At 38.6% G+C, this 25,306-nt stretch overlaps 1 protein-coding gene across 7 annotated transcripts in view; it reads left to right on the top strand.

The window, feature by feature from the left end:
* The first annotated feature begins 5,766 nt into the window (after positions 1–5,766).
* Positions 5,767–25,306, top strand: part of MTMR8 (myotubularin related protein 8) — a 182,138-nt gene continuing 162,598 nt past the window's right edge. For 5 of the 7 annotated variants that reach the window (XR_011499631.1, XM_070502049.1, XM_070502047.1 and 2 more), the window contains exon 1: positions 5,770–5,906. Coding sequence is in view for 5 of the 7 variants with exons in the window: in XM_070502049.1 (XP_070358150.1) it covers positions 5,883–5,906 (24 nt within the window). In the remaining 2 variants the exon portion in view is untranslated. Of the gene's footprint in view, positions 5,907–25,306 lie in introns of all 7 variants that reach the window. The other 2 variants (XM_070502048.1, XM_070502050.1) reach the window with 2 other exon arrangements.

Raw genomic sequence — 25,306 nt, 5'->3', positions numbered from 1 at the left:
GATTCAAGTAAGCTGTCTCTGAAAGATGAATAAAGCGCTTTCTAGCAAGTTGGTCTTCAAAAGAAGTTTGTTGGTAGTTGGCTCAAGATAACTGGTAAACTGAGACTGAAATAAGCTAAAAATACAGTCTGTTTCTGATGGCCTCTCCCCAGCAGCAAGGTGGAGGAGTTCTTGGTGACTTGGGTGAAGTTATGCCCCAGCTGCTCTCTATGATTTATCAAGCTACCTCTAGAACAAGAGTGATGTCACAAAGGCTCTGTGACATTTTAAACAGTCATCATCCACCACATCATGGGTGACCTTTGGCAGTAGCTTTCTGAGGCTGTATCTCTAGCTAGTGAGATAATGGGGCAAAGTACACGTACTTACTTCTTTAGGATATCTTGGGAAGAACACCAACCTGCAGTAGTGGAAAAGCCCTCAAAGTAGAACATAAGTGAGCGATAACTGAGTTGGAGGTTTGGATATAGAGCAGGACAGGTGAGATTTACTGCAGCAACTAGTATCTCAGATGTTGGCTAATCTTGCTGAGACTTGAACTTTAGGTACAAAGTCAAAAAGCCCACGGGCTTATCGATTCACAACTTCTTTTGGGACCACCACAGTAGCCTCCTAATGGCTTCCCAGCCTCCAGACTCTTTCCTCTAGTTTATCTTCTGGCCCACACCAGCTGTGAGTCTAGAGTCATTTATCATCATCCAGTTATTCAGCAAGTACTTACCAAGCATTCGCTGTGTGTCAATTACTTTCCTTTTTTCCCAATTTTTAAAAAAATATTTTATTGAGGTCACATTGGCTTCTAACATTGCGTAAATTTCAGGTGTACATCATTATATCTCAGCTTCTGTATAGACTGCAGAGTGTTCACCACCAATAGTCTAGTTTTTATCCATCACCATACATATGTGCCCCTTTACGCATTTTGGCCTTCCCCCACCCACTTCCCTTCTGGTAACCACCAATCTGTTCTCCTTATTTATGTGTTTGTTTGTTTGCTTATCTTCCACATATGCATGAAATCATATGTTATTTGTCTTTCTCTGAATTGTTTCACTTAGCAAAATACCCACAGGTCCATCCATGTTGTCACAAATGGCATGGTTTTGTCTTTTTTATGGTTGCATAGTATTCCATTGTATGTATATATACATACATTATATCTTCTTTATCCATTCATCTGTTGGTGGGCACTTAGGTGGCTTCCATGTCTTGGCTATTGTGAATAATACTGTGACGTCACCATGCACAAAAATCAACTCAAAATAGATTAAAGATGTGAATGTAAGACTAGAAACCATAAAACTCCTAGAAGAAAGCATAGGCGGTATGCTCTTTGACATCCGTCTTAACGATATCTTTTCAAATACCATGTCTACTCAGGCAATGGAAACAAAAGAAAAAATAAACAAATGGGACTAAATCAGACTAAAAACCTTCTGCAAAAGAAGAAGGCAAAAGAAACCATCAATAAAATGAAAAGACAATCCACCAACTGGGAGAAAATATTTTTGAATCATATACTTGACAAGGGGTTAATTTCAGAAATATGTAAAGAACTCATACAACTCAACAACAACAAAATGAACAACCTGATCAAGAAATGGGCAGAGGATATGAACAGGCTTTATTTTTTTTCCCCAATTTTTGAAACAACTTTATTAAGGTAAAATTTACAAGCCATTAAGTGGACACATTTAAAGAGTACAGATCAATGAGTTTTGATGTATATATACCAAAGTAAACACCACCTAACCAAGATATAGAACATCTCCATCACTCCAGAAAGATTTCTTATGTTCTTTTGCACTCAATCTTGCCTTGCTCTTCAAAAGAAAGACTTCAATATTTTATTGTTGAATATGCTACTAGATGTAATGCCAAGTACTTTTCTAGTCATGGGGTACAGTAGTGAACAGAGAAAAACCTCATGGAGCTGACAACATAATTGGAGGAGACAAACAAATAATAAATAGATCATAATAGTATCCCTTTCACTGAAAATACTTTATGAGTCTAATACTTTCTTATTCCCAATTTTCCTTCTTACGCCAAGGCTTTCTCTACTCCTGTGGGAGTCCAATCTGACTTTTGACTTCTGCAACCTTTAGCAAGTCACCATCTATGCCTTGATTTCCTCTGAAATGATATCGACTTGCCTTAAGGAGAAAATGTTAGGAGGAATGGCTAAAGTTAATGGTGGAAAAAATCTGGGATAGGTTTGAAAATTCATCATTCATTCAACAAATTTCTTTTTTAAAGATTTTATTTTTTTCCCTTTTCTCCCCAAAGCCCCCCGGTACATAGTTGTATATTCTTCATGGTGGGTCTTTCTAGTTGTGGCATGTGGGACGCTGCCTCAGCACGGTTTGATGAGCAGCGCCATGTCTACGCCCAGGATTCGAACCAATGAAACAATGGGCTGCCTGCAGTGGAGCACGAGAACTTAACCACTCAGCCACGGGGCCAGCCCCTCATTCAACAAATATTTATTGAGTACTTAATGTGTCTCAGGTCTGTTCTAGACTTTGGAGGTCTAGCAGTGAACAAAAAGTCCTTGCCCTCATGAAGTTGACATTTTATAGGGGGAGACAAATAATAAATAATGAAGACATTTATAATATATCAGGTCATGTTGATAACTATGAAGATGAAGGATTAGGAGGGTAGAGAATGCTGAGGAAGAAGTGGTGGTGGTTTTACTTTATATAAAGTGCTCAGGTAGGGATTCTCTGGTATGGTGACATTCAATCAGAGAACTGACAGATGAGGGAGTGAACACGTGGATGTCTGGGGGAAGAGCATTCTAGGCAGAGGGAACAGCAAGCGTAAAGGCCCTGAGGCAGGGGCATATCTGGCATACTTGAGAAATAGCAGGGAGATCAATACAACTTGAGCAGAGAGAGAAAAGGGTGATAGAAGATATAGTCAGAAAGGTACTTGGCTTAGATCATATGTATGCTTTCCTAGGCCATGATTAAGGGTTTGACACAGAGACGTTGTTTACTCTGATATGGGGAGGCACTGGAAGGTTTTAAGCAAAGGAGTGACATCATTATAGATCCTAGAGTCTAAAATATTCTATGTAGAGAATAGATTCTAGGGGTACCATGGCCAAAATATGGAGACCAGACTTTGACAATCCAGGCAAGAGAAATAGATGCTTGGGTCAAGGTATAGGAGTGAGAAGTGATTAGATTTGGAGAATATTTTGAAGGAAGAGCTGATAGGATTTGATGATGAATCATGTGAGGGATATGAGAGAAAGAGGATGCTTCCAAGGCTTTTGGCCTGAACAACTGGAAGAATGGAGTTGCCATTTCCTGAGATGAGAAATACTATGGGAAGAATAGATTTGAGGATGCAAATAGAAATCATATGTTTTGTGTCGGATATGGTAAGTTTGAGATGCTAACAAGATATCCAAGTAGACGTGTCCAGCAGGTTGTTGGATATTATGTAACTTTAAGAGTTCAGAGGACAAATCAGGAGTAGAGACAAAATTTTGGAAGGCATGGAGCTGGATGACAGCACCCAGGTAATAAGTTTAAATAGAGACGACGACCAAAGTCTGAGCCCTGGCAGCATTCCAACATGTAGAGATAGGTAAGACAAGGAAGAAACAGCAAAGGAGATTGGGAAAGAGAAGTAGGAGTGAGAGTAAAGTGGTAAATCTGGTAAAGTGGGAATGTTTCATGATAAAGAAAAGAAGGGACAACTGAGTAGGTGAGGGAGGATGACATTGAGTAGATAAGTGGAGAGGTTGCCTTAGGAAGGCTGAGAAACAGCTGATTCACTGAAGGAAGATTATATGGGTTCACCTGCAGGGCAGCAAGCAGATTTCGTTGTGGGAGGATGTGGAAGTTCCTTTCTCATGGCTTCTATTTTATCAGTGAACTAGGGAGGAAGGTAATCATTTGAGAGAGAGGAGAAGAACAGACATGTTTAATAATTGAGCTGAGGAAAGGAAGGTAACCACCAGTATTCATTGTGAGCTTATAATGTTCCCTGGACCTGATATACATTTCCTCTTTGAATCCTCACAAGCACCTTATTAGGATGGGTTTACAGATGAGAAAACTGAGACCCAGAAAGGTTGTATAACTTGCCCAAGGTCATGTACCATTAGCAAACAGCAGAGCCAAAATTTGAACCTGGAGTCCATGCTCCTCTTCACTATCCCAAATAGCATGGAAATTAGGTTTTGAGTCTGAGCAAATGGGTGTGTGGTAGCGGCATTAATAGGGAATGGGGAAAACTTGAAAAAGAGCAGGTGGCAGAGGTGGGAGAGTGCAGGGGGCAGGAGGAGGGTGTGAAAGATGAGGAGTTTGTTTTTGGCCATGATGCCTTTACTGTGCTAGCAGGAACACCCGAATGGAACTCTCATGTGACAGTTGGAATCTCCAAATTAGAGCTCAGGAGAAAGGTCACAGAACTTAAGATGTATTAAGGAGTCCCCTACCAAGGAGTAAGAATTGAACCCGAGGAAGAGATCAAATTACCAAGGGGGAGAAAATAGAAGAGGAATTAGGACAGAAGCCCGGGAAATGGCTAAAGAAGGACAAATAGGAGCTGGGAGGGAGGCGGAGAAGCAACAGTTAGGGATGGCAGTCAATGAGTCTGCTTTGTAACAAAGGCCAAGGGAAGAAAGAGTGTCAAAAAGGAATATGAATCAACAGTGTTAAATGCTGCAGAACAAATGAGATTGAGCACTAAGGACAGCTATTGGGTGCAGAAATTGGAGTTCGGGATGATGTAAAAGAGACAATTGAGGGGAATGTTTAGGGAGGAATAAGTGTGTTATGAAGAAGTAGAGGTGATGCTAAGTGTATACTATTCTTTTGAGAGGTTTGGTAGTAAAAGAATTGAAAATCATGTAATGACAGCTCAAAGAATAATTAGGCCATGGATTGAGGGAAGGGCTTTTAGGGCAGGGAAGAAGGTGGAATATGATGAATGAGTAGTTTAACTAGAAAGTATCATGGACTCTCAAAGAAGAAAGAAATCACTTTGTAGGGGAGGTGTGATTGCAAACCATAACATCACAACAGTAGAGCTAGAAATGACCCCAGAGATAGTGTCCAGTATCCTCATTGTAACCTTGGTCAATTTAATGCTCAGAGAAGTGACATGATTTGCCCAAGATCACACAGCAAGTTAGTGGCAGACCTGAGAGTAAAACCCAGTTTTTCCAACTTCCGGACTCTTCTTTTTTCCATCACAAGTCTGATTCACAGAACACCACAAAGTGAAGGCACCTATCTGCCCCTCATCTGAGAGGTGGTCCAGTGGGCCTTTGGTCCTTTTCCTACATCTGTGATGAGCAATGGTCCAGGCTTTAACTAGATTGATGGCAGTAGACTTGCAAAGGAGAGGAGTGAGACGAGGCTATGTTTATAAACTATTTCAAAAAATAACCTAAAGTGACTTACCCAAGGTATCAAAGCTAGGAAGCTCTTCAGAAATACAGTTGTCAGCAGGGTACAGTCCGCGCTAACTCTATAGGGTGCCATCACTGTTAACATGAGAGAGTAATGGAATGATATCATGCTCCGAATCCTTACAGGATCATGGAGCGTGAGAAGGGCGGCAATACTAGAGTCTAGGACTTAAGAACTCCTGGGTTAAACCTGGAGCCTGAAGCAAAAGTCAGTTCCCCAGAGAAAAGGGCATTTGCCAGGAAGCAAGATGGCGGAAGTGGCCACGGGCGAAGTGTCGCGATAAGAACCTCCGCGAGGATCTGGGGACGGGAGTTTGAGCCAGGACAGGGAGGGAGGAGGGTAGGAGCCCGGGTTGGGCAAACTCCGAGACAGCAAGAGCAGTGGTGGCGGTGGCAGTGGCAGCCGGAATAGCACTGAGGACTTCCGGTAGCGGGAACCCGAGTCATGGACCATATCACGGTGCCCAAGGTAAGGAGACGAGTTAGGCGAGGCTGGAAGCCGCGAGCTTCCTCTCATGTTCAGTTGGTAGTCCAGGCACATCCCCTCAAGCCTTTCTCGGGTGCTGTTTTATACCCGCTTCCCGCGCTAGAACCGGCGTTCTCTTTCTCAGTTCACACTCCTTTTCAACTAAACTGAACTCTTCTCCTCAGGACCAGCCTGCAGGCAGTGGCGGCTCGGAGGAGAGATGGTCTGCGTCAACCGTCCCCTCACGCGACGCCTCCCCTGCTCTGGGTGCAGGCCTGCAGAATCCCTCCCTGCTCTGTTCCTCTGACCCCAGCTCCTAGCAACCCAGCCGTTACCTCACACACTCACTTTACTCCAGCCTCTTACACACACTCGCCGCTCTTGTAACCGCCTTTCTCGAATACCCGAATGGCAGCGCCTCCTGGAGAGTTAACTTCCTTTATCCAGCATTTCCCTACCGCTCTTTTGGCTCCTCTGCCCCTAACCTACCCCGATGGCTGTCCAGACCACCACCACTGTCCCTAGTCCAGCTCTCCGGCATGTTGTGTGGGTTTGGGGGGCAACAGCATCTCTCCAGCCTAAGCTGCGCTATGGGAAAGGAAGGAGGTGTAGCAGAGTGGACCTGGCTCTGCTCAGCCGGGAAGAAAAATCCACGTGGTGGATTGTTAGGCCAGTTGGCGCCTGATTACGGCCGGCCCCCAGTTAGTGCCGGTCCTACTTCTCTCCTCTTCTTTCCAGACCCTACATTTTCCCTCCAAAACGCCAGCCTCTTTGTATTCCAAATCCACCTCCCTCCTCTCAGTTTTCTTTCTACCGTCTGAGGCTCAGGACCAGGGAAGAGTTAACTAGTCTCTGCTTAATTTTTTTTTATCGACCGTAACAGATGTGGCCCAGGCTAACTGAAGTTCACATAAAAGCCCAGTATTTGTAATTGAAAGAGCATGGATTTTGAAGCAAGAAGACTTGAGTTAGAACACTGGTCTCCCCAACTACTAGCTGATGACTTTGACAAATTATTTAGCCTCTCTGAACCTTTCTTTCCTCCTCTACCAAATGGGGGTAAGGAAATTTGCTATGCTCACTTCACAGGGTGGTTGTGAGGACTAAATTAAAGAATGTATGTGAAAGCTTTTTTGTAACTAGGAAAGTGTTCTTCCCACTTTTTAATTTAAGATTATGACGCTGCCTGATGGGCAAAGCAGGAACTCCAATCTTCAAACCTCTTCTTTCCTGACTCCTTCTTCAGGCCCCTTCTCTGTTGAAGATAACAACATCCCTTGTACAATCCAGCCTTAATCCATTTTTCTGAATCCCTTCCTTTCCAGGTCATGTCATTTGCACCAGGTTCTCTGGCATGGTATAGGAAGGTGACACCATCAAAGCAAAGGGGCTTCTGGCTATCCAGACTCTCTCTTCTCCCAACCCGTCTAACCCTGAGCAACTTTACTTGTCTAGTTCAAAATTAGCTCGTCTGAATTCTCTCTTTTTTCTCTTTCCACCTGGGAGAGAGGGGGAGGCAGAACTGCCCTTGTGCTTGAGTGTTAAAATATTTAAAATATGAAAATCCCCTTGTTGGGGGATTACAGCTATAAACTGGGCTAGCTGTATGGTACAGGAGAAGATACCATTATCCCGTCCATATCAAAATAATAATAGCAGCTCAGACATCGAGTATTTATGTGGCAAGCACTGTGCTAAATGCTTTACATGAAATAAGTTTTCAATCCTTGCAACAACCTACAAGGGAGGTAATATTATTATTCCCATGTTACAGGTGAGGAAACTGAGATCCATAGAGGTGAAAGGACTTGCCTAATAAAGATAAGAGTGCTTAGTTTCAGACTGGTGTGGAGATTGGGTTAGTGCTCAAGAAAACTTTAACTGCCATCATGGCCAGATTCCATTTGTACTGCATGAATGGTGTTATGAGTCTTAGAATAAAAATAAAAGCTCCAAACAAAGACTTAGTTCTTTAAATAAAATTGGCATTTCTTTTGGTGCCTGGCAAGGCTGTGAGTGCCCACAGGTGGTATGCTGCCACAAGTCTATTTTTTTTCTTTTATTTATCATAAGTCTCTGGGAAGGATTAGCTTGCACTAATGGCTAGGGATTAAAATGGCCTCCCTCTTGTTAACTCACTGTTATCACAAAAGGGAAAGACATCTGTCTTGTCCATCTCAGGACAAAGAGATAATAACTATGAACTTGTCAGTCATTTGTTCTGCATGTCAACTGCAAAAGTGACTTTTATTTTTGGTTCTTGCTTGAGTCTTTTTCTCTTCTTGGGGAGACTTTTTTAAAAACTGTATTGAAATGTAACATGCATATAGAAAAGTTCATAGATTATAAATTTATACTCCATGAATGTTCGTAAATTGCACACACCCGTGTAACCAGCACCCAGATCAAGAAACAAAACATTACCAGGAGTCCCCTCATTCCCCTTCTAGTCAATACCCATTCAAAGGATAACCAGTATCATGACTTCTAACAGAATAGATTAGTTTGGCCCTTTTTTTACTTAATATAAGTGGATTCGTATAGTATATACTCTTTTGTGTCTGGCTTCTTTTGCTCAATATTATGTTTGAAAGACTCATCCATATTATTCTTTGTTAGAGATCATTCTCATTGCTATATAGTATTTCATTTTGTTAGCATTCCTCAGATTTATCCATTCTTCCAGTGATGGGGAGTTTCTAGCTCTGGCTATTGCAAATAGAATATTCTTTTGATGGATATACACATGCATTTTTGTCGGGATATGCATAGGAATGGAATTTCTGGATCATTGGATATGCATGCGTTCAGCTAGAGTATGTACTACCAATTTTGCACTCCCATCACACATGCATGAAAGAGGAACTGTCGTTTTAAGTTGCAACCTAAGGGTTCAACAATAATTTTTGTAGCACCTCAAGCCTATCCAATAGTTCAGTGAGTCTCCTGTATGAATCAGAATTTGTTCTTTGTACTTTTCCCTACTCCCATCACTTCTGTGTCACTTAGCACCTAGAATTCTTAATTTCCTTTCCTTCCCAGAATGGAACCTTATTAATTAAGATTTTTTCAGTTCATATTTCTTGAGTGTCAACTGGCTTGGAAATTTACTGTAGTGCTTAAGAGTTTATGCTTTGGAGCCAAACTGTCTGAATTCAAATCTCAACTCTGCTACTTACCTAGCTTTGTGATCTTGGCAAGTAAGTAACTTCTCTGTGCCTCAGTTTCTTCATCTGTAAAATGGTGATGATAATAATAGCTCCCATCTCACAGGGTTGTTATCAGGATTAAATGAGTTAATATTTGTAAAAGTTCTTAGAACAGTGCCTGACATATCATAGATGCTTACTTTTAGCTACCAGTTATTATCATCATTATCATTATTGTTATTATTTGCAGAATCCCACGCTGAAAGTTGTTAAGGATACATAGCTTTCTTAGATATGGCAACTGACCTCTAGGATCTCTTATTCAAGTAAGGTCATGAGATGCCAAGCATAAGATCCAAGAATGAAAGTGAGATCTTTCATGAAAGGGACAAACAAAATACTTTTGAAGTTTAAAGGCAAATAAGGTCCAGTTCTAGATAAGTGTGAGATGTATGAAATGAAGAAAGCTTTATGGAAGGAATGGCATTTAAGCTGAGTTTGAATACTGGATGGGATTATGCTCTTTAGAGATTGGGGCAGTGGGAGGAACTCCCTACCAAAGGAACTGCAAGAACATAAGTTCAGAGACAGGTAACTCATTAGGGCAAGGGAGTGAGAGGAACATAGCAAGGAATTAAGATGGAGAAATAGGTTTTGTAGATTGTAGAGGACCTTGAATGTTACACTGAGGAATTTGAACTTGGTTCTGTAGATAGCAAAGAGCTGCTAAAGCTTTGTGAGTCTAGAAATGTAGAATATAAAAGTTAGAAGGGACCTTTTAAAAGATTATCTAAATGAGGAGTGGGAATGAAGTTTCTTTTTGGCGTGATGGAAATCTTCTAAAATTATATTGTGGTGATGGTAGTACAACTCTATAAATTTGCTAAAAATCTCAGTGAATTTACACTTAAAACAAGTGAATTTTATGCTATAAGCTCAATAAAGCTACTAATGGTTGAACAAATAAATAAATAAGATCATCTAGTGTTAGTCCAAGCCTCTCATTTCACAAATGTGAAAGTTGAGGTGTGAAGTTTCTTGTCCAAGGTCAGCCATCTAGTAAGTGGCAGAGTTAGCATTGTCTTTTTGTTGTTTCCTATGCATGACTGGTTCAGATTATGCTAAATTGTATGGAATTCTCATTGAAACAACAGCCAAAATAATTGGAAGTGCTGGATGGATATAGAATGCTATTCTGGTCAATAATAATAATAAGTAATAATGCTTTATAGTAGTTTACTGTTTACACAGTGCTCTTCCAGCCACCCTGCCTGCTCTCAAGATTACAATATATATGGAGGTTTCCTGAAAGTAGATAACTTTTGGCTTGACTTCTAGGAAACTGAGAACCAAATTTAGTGTTCAATCATATTAACTACGTTAGTCCTTGTACTGAGCATAATTGCTTCCTCTTCCTTTTCATGACTTTGATTTTCCTTTCTAATAACCTAATTGTAGATCTGTCTTTTATTATAAACCACCTCAAATTCATTTAGGAAAGAGGCAGGGTCAAAATAAATTAAGATAAAATTGGATAAAGTGTTTTTCATTATCAGAGAAATGTGATTTCTAGGGGTGAGGATTGTACTCCCCTTCCACTTTTCAAAAGTCCAAATCCATTTGGCTTCACTTTGATTCTTTCAGTCTAGGATGTAGTGTAATGTAGTGGAAAAAACATGGACAGAAAGAGTTGAGTTTGAATTCCAGATGTATTATTTCTTAGCTCTGAGTTCTTAGGCAAATCACTCAAATGCTCTGAGTCCCAGTTTACTCATTTGCAAAATGGGGATAATATCTACCTCTTGGGACTATGATAAAGATTAAGATAGGGTGTGATAAGGGCCTGGCACATTTTAAGTGTTCTATAACTCTGTATTCCTCTATCCTTCCATCAGAGCCAAACAATGGTAGAGGCTTTAGTAGATATACATTTAGTGTATACTAGTCCTGGAAGGTCTCAAAGATCAGCCTGTCTCAAAGAGGAAGATTTTCCTGAGCATCCAGAAAGGCTCTTGGTACTACAGTGCGAATAGTGAGGCTACCCAGGAAGTCTTGGTGGCAGTGGTCTGGCATTTTGGCCTCTATTTTATAGGCATTGGAATAGTTTTACTCACCACCAAAACTTCCTCCTTTGACATCACTTTGTACTTGGGAAACCTCAACTAAGCCATTACTCCTAGAAACTACTAGGATTTGTTTTAGGGTTGAATCTTTTTATATATCATTTTGTGGTTTTGTGGTGCAATACTTAAATGCTTTAGAAAGAGTTTTTGATAAGGTCTAAAGACATTTTCATTATTTGAGAAAGCCGTGCTGGATAGGGACCCAGGAGACCTGGGTTCTGGTCCCAGCTGATACTGACATGGTGTGTGACCTTAAGTTTCATTTTACTTGTGGGTAAAATAATAATACCTAAGCTTTATTAAGCAATTAATATGTGCCAGGCATTATTCTAAGTGCTTTACATAAATATTACATATTTACTCATTTAACACTCACAACAATACTATTATCCTCATTTTAAGGATAAGGAAATCAAGACCCAGAAAGGTTAAGCAACTTGCTGAGAGCCAGAATATGAAGCAGTCTGTGACTCAAAAGTCTGTGCTCTTAAGCCCTGCAGTATACTGCTTCAATAAAATGAGCATGTTGGATTATACCAGCATTTCTTAAATCTTGTTCCTGATGACCACTAGACCCACAAGATAAGTTGTTTAACAAAACAAAAAGGATTCTAAGGTAAAATATGTTTATACCACAACATTGTGGAGATTCATAGTGACTTTTCACCTATTAAGGTCTCCGAGAAACCCTGCAATAAAGAAACCTGCTTATATTTATTTAACCTAGTGTTTCCCTAACCTGATCACAGAACTGTGTGTGTGTACACCTGTTAACATCCTATGGAACTAGGGTACATTGAACGTGCTTTGAGAAATGCTGGTGTCAATCTGAAAGGTCCATTCTAACTCTTAAGTGCTTCCAGCACTTAATAATGATAGATGGGTGGACTATGAAATGCAGCATTCCTTTTAGAGTCTCAAATTTGTTTTAATTGGAGGAGTGCTGAAAAATACAGTGTGAGAGGGCATAAATTCAAGGCTAGTATGGATTGCATTTTTAACACTTGTTTCAGATGACCTTGTACATCTTGATACAAAAGACTTCATTTGCCCTCCATCTTTTCCTTTCCTCCTTCCTGCCCAGTTACATATTTTCTCACTTATCACTTTAAAGAAGAGACCTAAATCAGAGACACTTGTTGTGTGCAGGGTGCAGCAGTTGCTTTCATGATGAATGCTTTCTGCTGTCCGAGGTGACGCCACACAGGGCAGGGCTTATGTGGGACGTATATGGCTGATGGATATCATCACACTGTTTGTCCTCCTGGAGCCAGATGTCTCGTCTTTTATTTATTTTTGTAGGGTGTCCAAGTTATTACCAATAATTGTGGCAAATCACGATAGTAAATGGATTCAGAGACCTCTGAAGGGCACCTGATTTCCTCCTTTCCTCTCTTCTGGAAGGAACATGAAAAAAAAACCCAACATGGTTTATGGTCCACAGCTTCTCTAAGAGGAGGGATCTTGTAAATGTCAGAGCACTCTGTCTGCAGCCCAGTAGTGCAAAACTAACAAAGCAATTGCGTGACCTGGGAATTAGAGTCTGTTTAGTATCTAGTGGTGATCAGTCTCTTTTCTCCCCCTTTCTTTCTTTCTCTCTCCCTCATCCCTCTTTCTCTTTTCTCCACCCTCCTCTCTTTTATTCTTTCTCTCTCCTCCTCCCTTTTTCTCTCTTCACTCTGCTTCCCTCTCTCTTTCCTCCTCTTTCCTTTCTTTCTCCCCTCCCCTCATGTCTCTTATGTCTCTCCTCTGCATCTTTCTCTCTCCACCCCACACACACTATGGGACTCAGGTTTCTGTGGAATACATGCGTGTCGGGCAGAGGAACCCTCTTACCACACTGTCTCAGAACTAGAGGGGACTCGTGGTGCCCATGAGTAGAAAAAGGGGTGGGTCTGAGTAATTGCAGGTCTCCTAGAAAGGCCTGCGTGCTAATAGACACAGGTTCCCTGCAGTTTGGAGCCCTATGTAGGAAGTGCCTATCAGCAATTTCCGTCATCAATGGGTTTCCCCTCCTCTGAGGCTTCCTCAGCGACTACCCTCCAAGAGGCACATAGCACCCTTCATACAGGGACATTGTAGCCTTTTGGTAGGTAGTGCTCTGGGCCTTAGCAGGAACTCCTGAGTGGACAATTTTTCCCCTTTTTGAGATCTCCTACTGTTCAAGGCTGCCCTTCCTAGGACAGGCAAGAGAGAGGTAATATGCCTTATAGTTTCAATTTCTACTCTATTCCTTGCCTATTCTTTTCCTGAAGTGTGGCTTTTTTCCCTGAGTGTGAGAGAGTGAGCACCTATTCCAGCTGGCACTGATTTCTTCTGTTAACCTAATCACAATACAGTTCCTCTAGCAACTTCAAGCCTACTTTCATTTTAACTTTGAATTGGCTGAAGCAATTACATACTTTTACCAAACTCTTCTCGTCAAGTTTACATAGCCTTCTGCATTTAGATTGGCAAATGCCTACCTGCAGCTTCCCCATCAGGAAAGGAATGGTTACTTTGTAGCTTTTCCCATAGAATTTTCTAGGCCCTGCTGCTGTGCCTACCCTTCTACTTGTTCTGTGCCTGAAGATTACCATGGGTTCTTTTTTTTTTCTCTCTCTCTCTCTTCTTAGTTCATTTGGGCTGCTATAACAAAATACCACAGATTGAGTGGCTTATAAACAACAGAAATTTATTTCTCACAGTTCCAGAGGCTGGAAGTCCAAGATTAGGGTGCTAGCATGGTTGGGTTCTGGTAAAGCCCTTCTTCTGGGATGCAGACTGTGGACTTCTCACTGTGTCCTCACGTGGCAGAAGGGGGCAAGGAATTTCTCTGGAACTTCTTTTATAAGGCACTAATCCTATTTATGAGGGCTCAGTCCTTATAACTTAATCACCTTCCCAAGGCCCCACCTCCAAATGCCATCACACTGGGCATTAGGATTTCAACATATGAATTTTGGGGGTTCTCAAACATTCAGACCATAGCACCTTCTTCTCCACTTGGGTTTTTGACCTTAAAATGTCTCCTGGGTTCTAATAGTTTGTTTTCCTTTATCTTATACTTGACCCTTCGGTGTCTGGCTTTTCACTTAACTCTTTACTACTTCTCTGGCCTTGTCCTTCTGCCCTTCCTTCTGTAATTGGACACTTCTTGCTGTCTTTCCCTTCCTCCTTTTTCTCCAGCCACCTTTTATATCTTACCTTTAACAAGGGTGACTCAGTGCTAGAAATGAATGCCTTCCTAGCCTGTCCAGGAAAATAAGACTAGTTTTTCTTGCAATTGGAAAATAATTTTTTTTAATTTTGGTAATAAATAACATTAAATGTATCATCTTAACCATTTTTAAGTATTCAGTTCAGTGGTGTTAAGTATATTCACATTATTGTGCAATAGATCTCTAGAACTTTTTCCTCTTGCAACACTGAAACTCTATACTTACTAAATACTGATTTCCCCTCCCCCCTCCCACTAGCCCTTGGCAACCACCTTTTGACTTTCTACTTCTATAATTTTGACTACTTTAGATACTTCATATGAGTGGAATGATACAATATTTGTCCTTTTATGACAGACTTTAACAATGTCATTCATGTGGTAGTATGTGGCAGGATGTCCTTTTTTAAGGCTGCATAATATTCCATTGTGTGTAATACCACATTTTCTTTATTCATTCATTTATCCTTGGATATTTGGGTTGCATCCGTCTCTTGGCTGTTGTGAATATTGCTTCAATAAACACGGGTGTGCAGCTATCTCTTCAAGATCCTGCTTTGAATTATTTTGGATATAAATCCTGATGTGGGATTGCTGGGTCATATGATAATTCTATTTTTAATTTTCTTTGAACAACTTCTATACTGTTTTTCATAATGGATGCACCATTTTACATTCCCACCAACAGTATACAAGGGTTCCAACTTCTCCATATCCTCAACAACACTTGTTATTTTCTGTTCTTTTTATAGTGGCCATCCTAATGGGTGTGAGGTGATATCTTATGGTTTTGATTTGAATTTCTCTTATGATTAGTGATGTTGAGCTTTATTTCATGTGCTTGTAGGTCATTTGTATATCTTCTGTGGAGAATTATCTATTCAAGTCCTTTGCCAATATTTTAATCAGATTATTTATTTTTTTGTGGTTCAGTTGTAGAAGTCCTTTATATATTCTGGATATTAACCCCTTTTCAGATATATGATTTGAAAATATTCTCTTCTATTCTTTAAGTTGCCTTTTCACCCTGTTGATTGTTTCCTTTGATGCACAGAGTTTTTAAGTTTGATGTAGTTCCATTTGTCTATTTTTACTTTCATTGTATGTGCTTTTGCTGTCATATCCAAGAAATAATTGCCAGATCCAATGTCCTGAAGGTATTCCCCTATGTTTTATTCTAGAAGTTTTTACAGTTTTTGCCCTTCTGTTTAGGTCTTTAATCTAATTTGAGTTAATTTTTGTACAGCAGTGCCCCCTTATTTGTGGAGGATACATTCTAAGACCTCTAGTAGATGCCTGAAACTGCAGATAGTACTGAGCCCTATACATACTGTGTTTTTTCCTATACATACATACCTATGGTAAAGTTTAATTTATAAATTAGGCACAGTAAGAGATTAACAGCAACAATTAATAGTAAAATAGAACAATTATAACAATATAATGTAACAAAATTTACCATAGATCATAGCAACCTTGGCATACAATTTTTTCTTTCCTTAAATTGAGAACTTTCACCTTTTCACTTAAAGGAAGCCCTTTATGGCTTCTCTTTGGCATATGTGAATTGCTAGCATCACTGATCTTATACTTTGGGGCCACTATTATGTAAAATAAGGATTACTTGGATACAAGCTCTGTGATACTATGACAGTCCGTCTTATAACTGAGATGGCTACAAATTGACTAACTGGCAGGTAGTGTATACAGCATGAGTAAGCTGGACAAAGGCATGATTCACGTCCCAGGCAGGACAGGGCAGGATGGCATGAGATTTTATGCTACTCAGAACAGCATGCAATTTAAAACTTATGAATTGTTTATTTCCGGAATTTTCAATTTAATATTTTTGGACTGTGGTTGATCACAGGTAACTGAAACTGAGGAAAGCAAAACAGTGGATAAAGGGGAGACTATTGTATATGATATAAAGTAAGGGTCCAACTTCATTCTTTTGCATGTGAATATCCAGTTTTCCCAACACCATTTGTTGAAGAGACTGTCCTTTTCCCATCATGTAGCATTGGCACCTTTACCAAAAATCATTTGGCCATATATGCAAGAGTTTGTTTCTGGACTCTCCGTTCTGTTCCATTTTTCTGCATATCTGTTTTTATGCCAGTGCCACATCGTTTTGATTACTGTTGCTTTGTAGTATGTTTTGAAATAGAGACGTGTGATACCTCCAACTTTCTTTTTTTTTAAGATTGATTTGGCTATTTGGGATCTTCTGATATTCCAAATGAATTCCAGATGAATTTTAGGATCTTTTTTTCTGTTTCTGCAAAAAAATTCCATTGGGATTTTGATTGGAATTGCATTGACTCTGTAGATCACTTTGGATAGTGTGGACAGTTTAACAATATTAAGTCTTCCATTCCACAAGCATAGAGTATCTTTCCATTTATTTGTGTATTTGACTTCTTTTAGCAATGTTTTCTAGTTTTCAGGGTAGATTTCTTTCACCTCTTTGGTTAAGTCTATTCCTAAGTATTTTATCCTTCTGGGTGCTATAGTAAATGGGATTGTTGTCTTAATTTTCTTTTCAGGTTGGTCATTATTAATGTATAGAAATGCGCTTGATTTTTGTATGTTGATTTTGTATCTTGAAACTTTACTGAAATTGTTTATTGTAACAGTTTTTTGGTGGAATCTTTGGAGTTTTCTATACATAAAATCATGTCATCTGTGAACAGAGATAATTTTACTTCTTTTCCAATTTGGATGCCTTTTATTTCTTTTTTCTTGCCTAATTGCTCTGGCTAGGACTTCCAGCACTGGAGAACAGTTTTAAAAATGACTTTGCAGGATAGAGTCATAGGGGCAGATGAACAAAAGAGATCTTTTTTTCTCTTAAGCATAACTGCATTAGATTGTAGTAAAGATTAAAGTGAAATACAGCATGTAAAGCACAATACTTGGTGCATAGTAACTTCTCTATTTTGTTATTAGAGTTGTTTCTGTATTTGGGGTGAACCTTGGAACCTAGCCCTGGGAAATAAGAGGATGAGGTTGTAATTCCCTGAAGATGTGGTTGTCAACCTTGGCTGCATACTAGGATCACCTGAGGAATTTTTTAAACTAAGACCAATTACATTATGATCTCTAGAGGTGGGATCAAGACATCAGTGTTTTTTAAAGTTCCCTAGTTGATTCCAATATTCAGCTAAGCATGAGAACCTCTGCCCTAAAATATTTTTTTAACAATTTCAGATTCTGTGGATTTTCCATGTCTGCTTTCCTCAACCACAAATTTTATTTAGATATGCTGTTTAGAATAATTCAATGGTTTTCAATGATTGCTATACATTAGAATCACCTGTAGAGCTTTAAAAAATTCCAGTGCCTTACCACAGACTAATTAAATCAGTTCTTGGGGTGGGGCCTGCATATTCCTTTTTTTTTGTTTGTTTGTTTTAAAGCTCCTCTGGTATATAGCCCAAGTTGAGGACTACAGGTTTACCTGAAAGGGGTTTTGTGTTTGTGAGGCTAAGGCACTGCAGAGTTTTAATTGCTACAACCATAACATATTTCTTAAGTGAAAATCTAAATGTGTCAGTTCTTCTGGGTCACACTATCCTGTAATAATCACCTCTTGTGGTTTATAAAGTGCTGTCAGATACGTATCATTTGATGTTTGTAATAAACTCACATGGCAGATATGATTTCCCCATTTTATAGATGAGGAAACTGGCACAGAGAGATGAAGTAAGTTCCCTAAGGGAAACCCATTGACAGACCTGGGTTTGCACCCAGGACTCCTATTGCATAGTGTTGTGCTGTAATATGCCATGCACCCAACCTTGTGAAAAATAAATCCTCCTTCCAGTATGAGTACATACTCTCTTTCAGTCTTTCAACCAGAATAAGTAATCACCCAATTTGAGTAGAATCTTTTTGGATCCAACCCTGTTATAGTACCTCCATTCAGTTTCAACCCCCATTGGCAATCAGTCTCCTCCGAGGCTTAGAACATGGAAAAACGGGTTTTAAACGCAGTCATGCCATTAACTATGTGTTTCAAGGAGGAATAATTGATAACTATGTGAAATGCTGCCTGTAGTTCAAGTGAGATAATGGCTGAGAATTCAATCCACTCTTTTTTAAATTAATAGACTTTATATTTTTGAGCAGTTTTAGATTTACAGAAAAATTGAGCAGAAAGTAGAGTTCCCATATACACCCTCATCCCTCTCTCCAGTTTCTACTATTAACATCTTGCCTTAGTGTGATACATTTCTTAAAATTGATGAGCCAAAACTGATGCATTATTAACTAAAATCCATAGTTTACATTAGGATTCAGTCTTGGTGTTGTACATTCTATGGGTTTGGACAAATGTGTAATGACATGTTTTCATCATTATAGTATTATGCAGAGTATTTTCATGGCCGTAAAAAGCCTCTGTGCTTCACCTATTTATCTCTCCTCCCAACCCCAACTCCTGGCATTCACTCACCTTTTTACTGTCTTGATAGTTTTGCCTTTTCCAGAATGCCATATATAGTTGGAATCATACAGTATGTGGCCTTTTCAGCCTGGCTTCTTTCATTTAGCAATATGCATTGAAGATTCTTCCATGTTTTTTCATGGCTTGATAGCTCATTTCATTTAATCATTGAATAATATTTCATTGTCTGATGTACCACATTTTATTGATCCATTCACCTATTGAAGGACATCTTGGTTGCTTCTAAGTTTTGGTAATTATCAATAAAACTACAATAACCATTTATGTGCAGGGTTTTGTGTGGCCACAAATTTTCAGTTTACTTGGGAAAATACCAAGAAGTGCAATTGCTTGATTGTATAGTAAGAGTATATTTACTTTTGTATGAAGCCGCCAAAATGTCTTCCAAAGTAACTGCACCATTTTACTTTTCCTCCAGCAATGACTGAGATTTCCTATTGCTTCAAATCCTCATCAGCATTTGGAGTTGTCAGTGTTTAGGATTTTGGCCATTCTAATAAGTGTATAGTGGTTATCTTATTGTTTTAATTTTTGTTTCCCTGATGACTTATGATGTGGAGCATCTTTTCATATGTTTATTTGCCATCTGTATATCTTCTTTAGAGAGATCTGTATTCAGATCTTTGCCCATTTGTTTATTGGGCTGTTTGATGTCTTGTTGAGTTCTACCAGTTCTTTGTATATATGGATACCAGTCTTTCTTCAGATATATTTTGAAAGTATTTTCTCCCAGTCTGTGACTTGGTTTTATATTCTCTTAGCAGTATCTTTTGCAGAGCAGAAGTTTGGAAATTTAATGAAGTCCAGTATATCGATTTTTATTCTTTCATGGATCCTACTTTTCGTATTGTATCTTGAAAGTCACCACGAAACCCAAGGTTACCTAGGTTTTCTCTGATGTTATATTCTAGGAGTTATAGTTTTGTGTTTTACATTTAAGTCTGTGATCCATTTTGAGGTAATTTTTGTGAAAGGTTTAAGGTCTCTGTCTTGATTTGTACTTCTACATGTTGATGTCCAGTTGTTCCAGCACCATTTGTTGAAAAGACTTTGCTCCTTTCTCAAAGACCAGTTAACTCTATTTGTGTGGGTCTATTTCTGGGCTCTCTATTTTGTTTTCTCTATTCTGTTCTTTTCCCAATACTACACTGTTTTGATTACTGTAGCTTTATAATAAGTCCTTTGACTTTGTTCTTCTCTTTCAATATTATTTTGATTGGTCTGGTCTTTTGACTTTCCATATAATCTTTAGAATTGGTTTGTCAAAATCTGTGAAACAACTTGCTGGGATTTTGATTGGGATTGTATTGAATCTATAGATCAAGTTAGGAAGGACTGACATCTTGACAATATTGTCTTCCTATCCGTGTACATGGAATATCACTCAATTTGTTTAGATCTTTGAATTTTTCCATCAAAATTCTGTAGTTTTCCTCATATCTTATAAATATTTTGTTAGGTTTATACCTAAATATTGTTTTGGTGTTACTTTAAATTATATTGTGTTTTTGAATTTCAAATTCCAATTGTTCATTGCTGGTATATAAGAAAGCAGTTTATTTTTGCATATGAGCCTTGTATCCTGAAACCTTGCTGAAATGGCTTGTTGGTTCCTGGAATTTTGTTTTCTTGTTGTTGATCCTTTGGTATTTTCTATGTAGACTATCATGTGTTCTGAGAACAAAGACAGTTTTATTTCTTCCTTCCAAATTTGTATACCTTTTCTTTCTTTCTTCTCTTGTCTTATTTCATTAGCTAGGACTTCCAGTACAATGTTGAATGGGACTGGTGAGAGCAGACATCCCTCTGTTGTTCCCAGTCTCAGCAGGAAAACATCTAGTTTTTCACCATTAAGTGTGATGTTTTTTGCCAATGTTCTTTTTTTTTTTTTGGTAAGGAAGATTAGCCCTGAACTAACATATGTGCCAACCCTCCTCTATTTTTTTATTAAGATTATGATAGTTAACAATCTTGTGAAATTACAGTTCTACATTATTATTAGTCATGTTGTAGGTACACCACCTCACCCTTAGTGCCCTCCCCCTCTCCCCCCCTTTCCCCTGGTAACCACCGATCAGTTCTCTTTGTCTATATGTTAACTACCACCTATGTGTGGAGTCATACAGAGTTTGTCTTTCTCTGTCTGGCTTATTTCACTCAAGATAATACCCTCAAGGTCTATCCATGTTGTTGTGAATGGGACGATTTTTTCCTTTTTTATGGCTGAGTAGTATTCCATTGTATATATATACCATATCTTCTTTATCCAGTCATCAGTTGCTGGGCACTTAGGTTGGTTCCATGACTTGGCTATTGTGAATAATGCTGCAATGAACAAGGGGTGCATGGGACTTTTGGAATTGCGGATTTCAGGTTCTTAGGATAGATAACGCAGTAGTGGGATGGCTGGGTCATAAGGTATTTCTATTTTTAACTTTTTCAGAAATCTCCATACTGTTTTCCATAGTGGCTGCACCAGTTTGCATTCCCACCAACAGTGTATGAGGGTTCTTTTTTCTTCACAGCCTCTCCAACATTTGTCACTCTTGGTTTTGGATATTTCTGCCATTCTAACAGGTGTAAGGTGATATGTTAGTGTAGTTTTGATTTGCATTTCCCTGATGATTAGTGATGATGAGCATCTTTTCATGTGTCTATTGGACATCCGTATATCTTCTTTGGAGAAATGTCTGTTCATGTACCCAGCCCATTTCTTGATCAGGTTGTTTGATTTTTTGTTGTTGAGCTGTATGAGTTCTTTATATATACGGAGATTAACCCTTTGTTGGATAAATAACTTGCAAATATTTTTTCCCAATTAGTGGGCTGTTTTTTTGTTTCAATCCTGTTTTCCCTTGCCTTGAAGAAGCTCTTTAGTCTGATGAAGTCCCATTTGTTTATTCTTTCTATTGTTTCCCTCATCTGAGGAGTTATGGTGTCCAAAAAGATTCTTTTGAAACTGATGTCAAAGAGTGTACTGCCTATATTCTCTTCTAGAAGACTTATTGTTTCAGGCCTAATCTTTAGGTCTTTGATCCATTGTGAATTTATTTTAGTGAATGGTGAAAAAGAATAGTCAATCTTCATTCTTTTACATGTGGCTGTCCAGCTTTCCCAGCACCATTTGTTGAAGAGACTTTCTTTTCTCCATTGTAGGCCCTCAGCTCTTTTGTCAAAGATTAGCTGTCCATAGATGTGTGGTTTTATTTCTGGGCTTTCAATTCTGTTCCATTGATCTGTGCACCTCTTTTTGTACCAGTACCATGCTGTTTTGATTACTGTAGCTTTGTAGTATGCTTTGAAGTCAGGGATTGTGATGCCTCTGGCTTTGTTCTTCTTTCTCAGGATTGCTTTAACAATTCGGGGTCTTTTGTTGCCCCATATGAATTTTAGGATTCTTTGTTCAATTACTGTAAAGAATGTCATTGGTATTCTGATTGGGGTAGCGTTGAATCTGTAGATTTCTTTAGGTAGTATGGACATTTTAACTATGTGTATTCTTCCAATCCATGTGCATGGAATGTCTTTCCATCTCTTTATGTTGTCATCGATTTCTTTCAAGAAAGTCTTGTAGTTTTCGTTGTATAGATCTTTCACTTCCTTGGTTAAAATTATCCCAAGGTATTTTATTCTTTTTGTTGCAATCGTGAATGGGATTGAGTTCTTGAGATCTTTTTCTGTTAGCACATTGTTAGTGTATAGAAATGCTACTGATTTATGTATGTTGATTTTATATCCTGCAACTTTGCTGTAGCTGTTGATTGTTTCTAATACTTTTCCTATGGATTCTTTGGGGTTTTCTATATATAAGATCATGTCGTCTGCAAACAGCAAGAGTTTTACTTCTTCGTTGCCTATTTGGATTCCTTTTGTTTCTTTTTCATGCCGAATTGCTCTGGCCAACACCTCCAGTACTATGTTAAATAAGAGTGGTGAAAGTGGGCACCATTGTCTTGTTCCTGTTCTGAGAGGGATGGGTTTCAGTTTTTGTCCGTTGAGCATGATATTGGCTGTGGGTTTGTCATATATGGCCTTTATTATGTTGAGGTACTTTACTTCTATACCTATTTTTTTGAGGATTTTTATCATAAATGGATGTTGAATCTTTCTAATGCTTTCTCTGCATCTATTGAGATGATCATGTGGTTTTTCTTTCTCAATTTGTTAATGTAGTGAATCACGTTGATTGACTTGCAGATGTTGAACCATCCCTGTGTCCCTGGTATAAATCCCACTTGATCATGGTGTATAATCTTTTTGATGTATTGCTGTATTTGGTTTGCCAAAATTTTGTTGAGGACTTTTGCATCTATGTTCATCAGTGATATTGATCTGTAGTTTTCCTTCTTTGTGTTGTCCTTGTCAGGTTTGGGGATCAGGATGATGTTGACTTCATAGAATGTGTTAAGGAGTGTTCCATCTTCCTCAATTTTCTGGAATAGTTTGAGAAGGATAGGTGTTAAATCTTCTTTGAATGTTTGGTAGAACTCTCCAGAGAAGACGTCTGGTCCTGCACTCTTATTTTGGGGGAGGTTTTTGATTACTCTTTCTTTTTCTTTACTTGTGATTGGTCTATTCAGATTTTCTATTTCTTCCTGATTCAGTTTGTCGAGCTTGTATGAGTCTAGGAATTTATCCATTTGTTCTAGGTTATTCAATTTGTTGGCATATAGTTTTTCGTAGTCTTCTCTTATGATCCTTTGTATTTTTTCAGTATCTGTTGTGATTTCTCCTCTTTCATTTCTAATTTTCTTTATTTGAGACTTCTCTCTTTTTTTCTTAGTGAGTCTGACTAAGGGTTTATTGATATTGTTAATTTTTTCGAAGAACCAACTTTTTGTTTCATTGATCCTTTCTACTGTCTTTTTTGTTTCAATATCACTTATTTCTGATCTAATTTTTATTATTTCCCTCCTTCTACTGATTTTGGGCTTTGTTCTTCTTTTTCTAATTCTGTTAGGTGTCATTTGAAGTTGTTTATGTAAGATTTTTCTTGCTTATTGAGGTAAGCCTGTATTGCAATTAATTTCCCTCTTAGGACTGCCTTTCCTGCATCCCAACTAAGTTGGTATGGTGTGTTTTCATTTTAATTTGTCTCCAGATAATATTTGATTTCTTCAATAATCCGTTGTTTGTTCAGTAGCATGTTGTTTAGTCTCCACATTTTTGCCCCTTTCCCAGCTTTATTCTTGTAGTTGATTTCTGGTTTCATAGCATTATGATCCAAAAAGATGCTTAATAGTATTTCAACCCTCTTGGGTGCTTGCTTTGTTTCCCAAGATATGGTCTATCCTTGAGAATGTTCCATGCGTGCTTGAGAAGAATGTGTAACCTGCTGTTTTGAATGAAGTGTTCTATTAAGTCCATCTGGTCTAATTTTTCACTTAATTCTATAATTTCCTTGTTGATTTTCTGTCTGGATGATCTATCCATTGGTGTTAATGGGATGTTGAGGTCCCCTCCTATTATTGTATTGTTGATGTCTCCTTTTAGTTTTGTTAAGTTTCTTTACAAACTTTGGTGCTCCTATGTTGGGTGTGTGCATATTTATAAGTTACGTCATCTTGGTGGAGTGTCCCTTTTATCATTATATACTTCCCCTCTTTGTTTTCTTTATCTTTTGTGCTTTGAAATCTACTTTGTCTGATATGAGTATGGCAACACCTGCTTTCTTTTGTTCATTATTAGCTTGGAGTATTGTCTTCCATTCCTTTACTCTGAGTCTGTGTTTGTCTTTGGGGCTGAGGTGTGTTTCCTGGAGGCAGCTTATTGTTGAATCTTGTTCTTTGATCCATCCTGCCACTCTGTGTCTTTTGATTGGAGAGTTCAATCCATTTACATTTAGAGTGATTATTGAAACGTGGGGGCCTACTCCTGCCATTTTATCACTTGTTTTCCGATTCTTTTGCATTTCCTTTGTTTCTCGTCCCATGATTTTTGGATTCCTAATTCAAGTAGGTAAATTTCTGTCTTGGCTTTCTTCTTATTTGTAATTTGTGTCTTTATTCTTGTTGTTTGTTTAGTGGTTACCAGGTGGTTTGTATAACACATCTCGTAGATGAGATAGTCCTTTTTCTGATAGCCTCTTATTTCCTTAAATTAAAACGTTCCATCCCTTTTCTCTTCCCCTTCTAGGTTGTTATTGTCAGATTTCTTTTTTCCTCTTCCTTTTTGTGTTGTCAGTTTGTGGTTAAACTGACTAGGTTATATTTATTCTTGGTCTTTCTGTTTCGTTTATCTTTAATGTTTTATTTAACTTTTGCTAACCTGTTCTGATGGAGAGCTGCTACTTTCTGTTATTGTCCTTCTGCTTATCTCTTTTGTTCTGGATTTTTTAACCCTTTTCCTTTTTTTGATTTTTCAAGTATGAGGTTCTTCTTGAGCATTTCTTGAAGAGGAAGTCTTGTGGCAATGAACTCCCTTAACTTTTGTTTATCTGAGAAGTTTTTATTTCTCCATCG

This window comes from Equus asinus, chromosome X (assembly GCF_041296235.1).
Source record: "Equus asinus isolate D_3611 breed Donkey chromosome X, EquAss-T2T_v2, whole genome shotgun sequence".
In the NCBI taxonomy this organism is placed as follows: domain Eukaryota; kingdom Metazoa; phylum Chordata; class Mammalia; order Perissodactyla; family Equidae; genus Equus; species Equus asinus.
The sequence above is the reverse complement of the archived record's forward strand: the minus strand, read 5'-3'. Positions and strand labels throughout refer to the sequence as shown.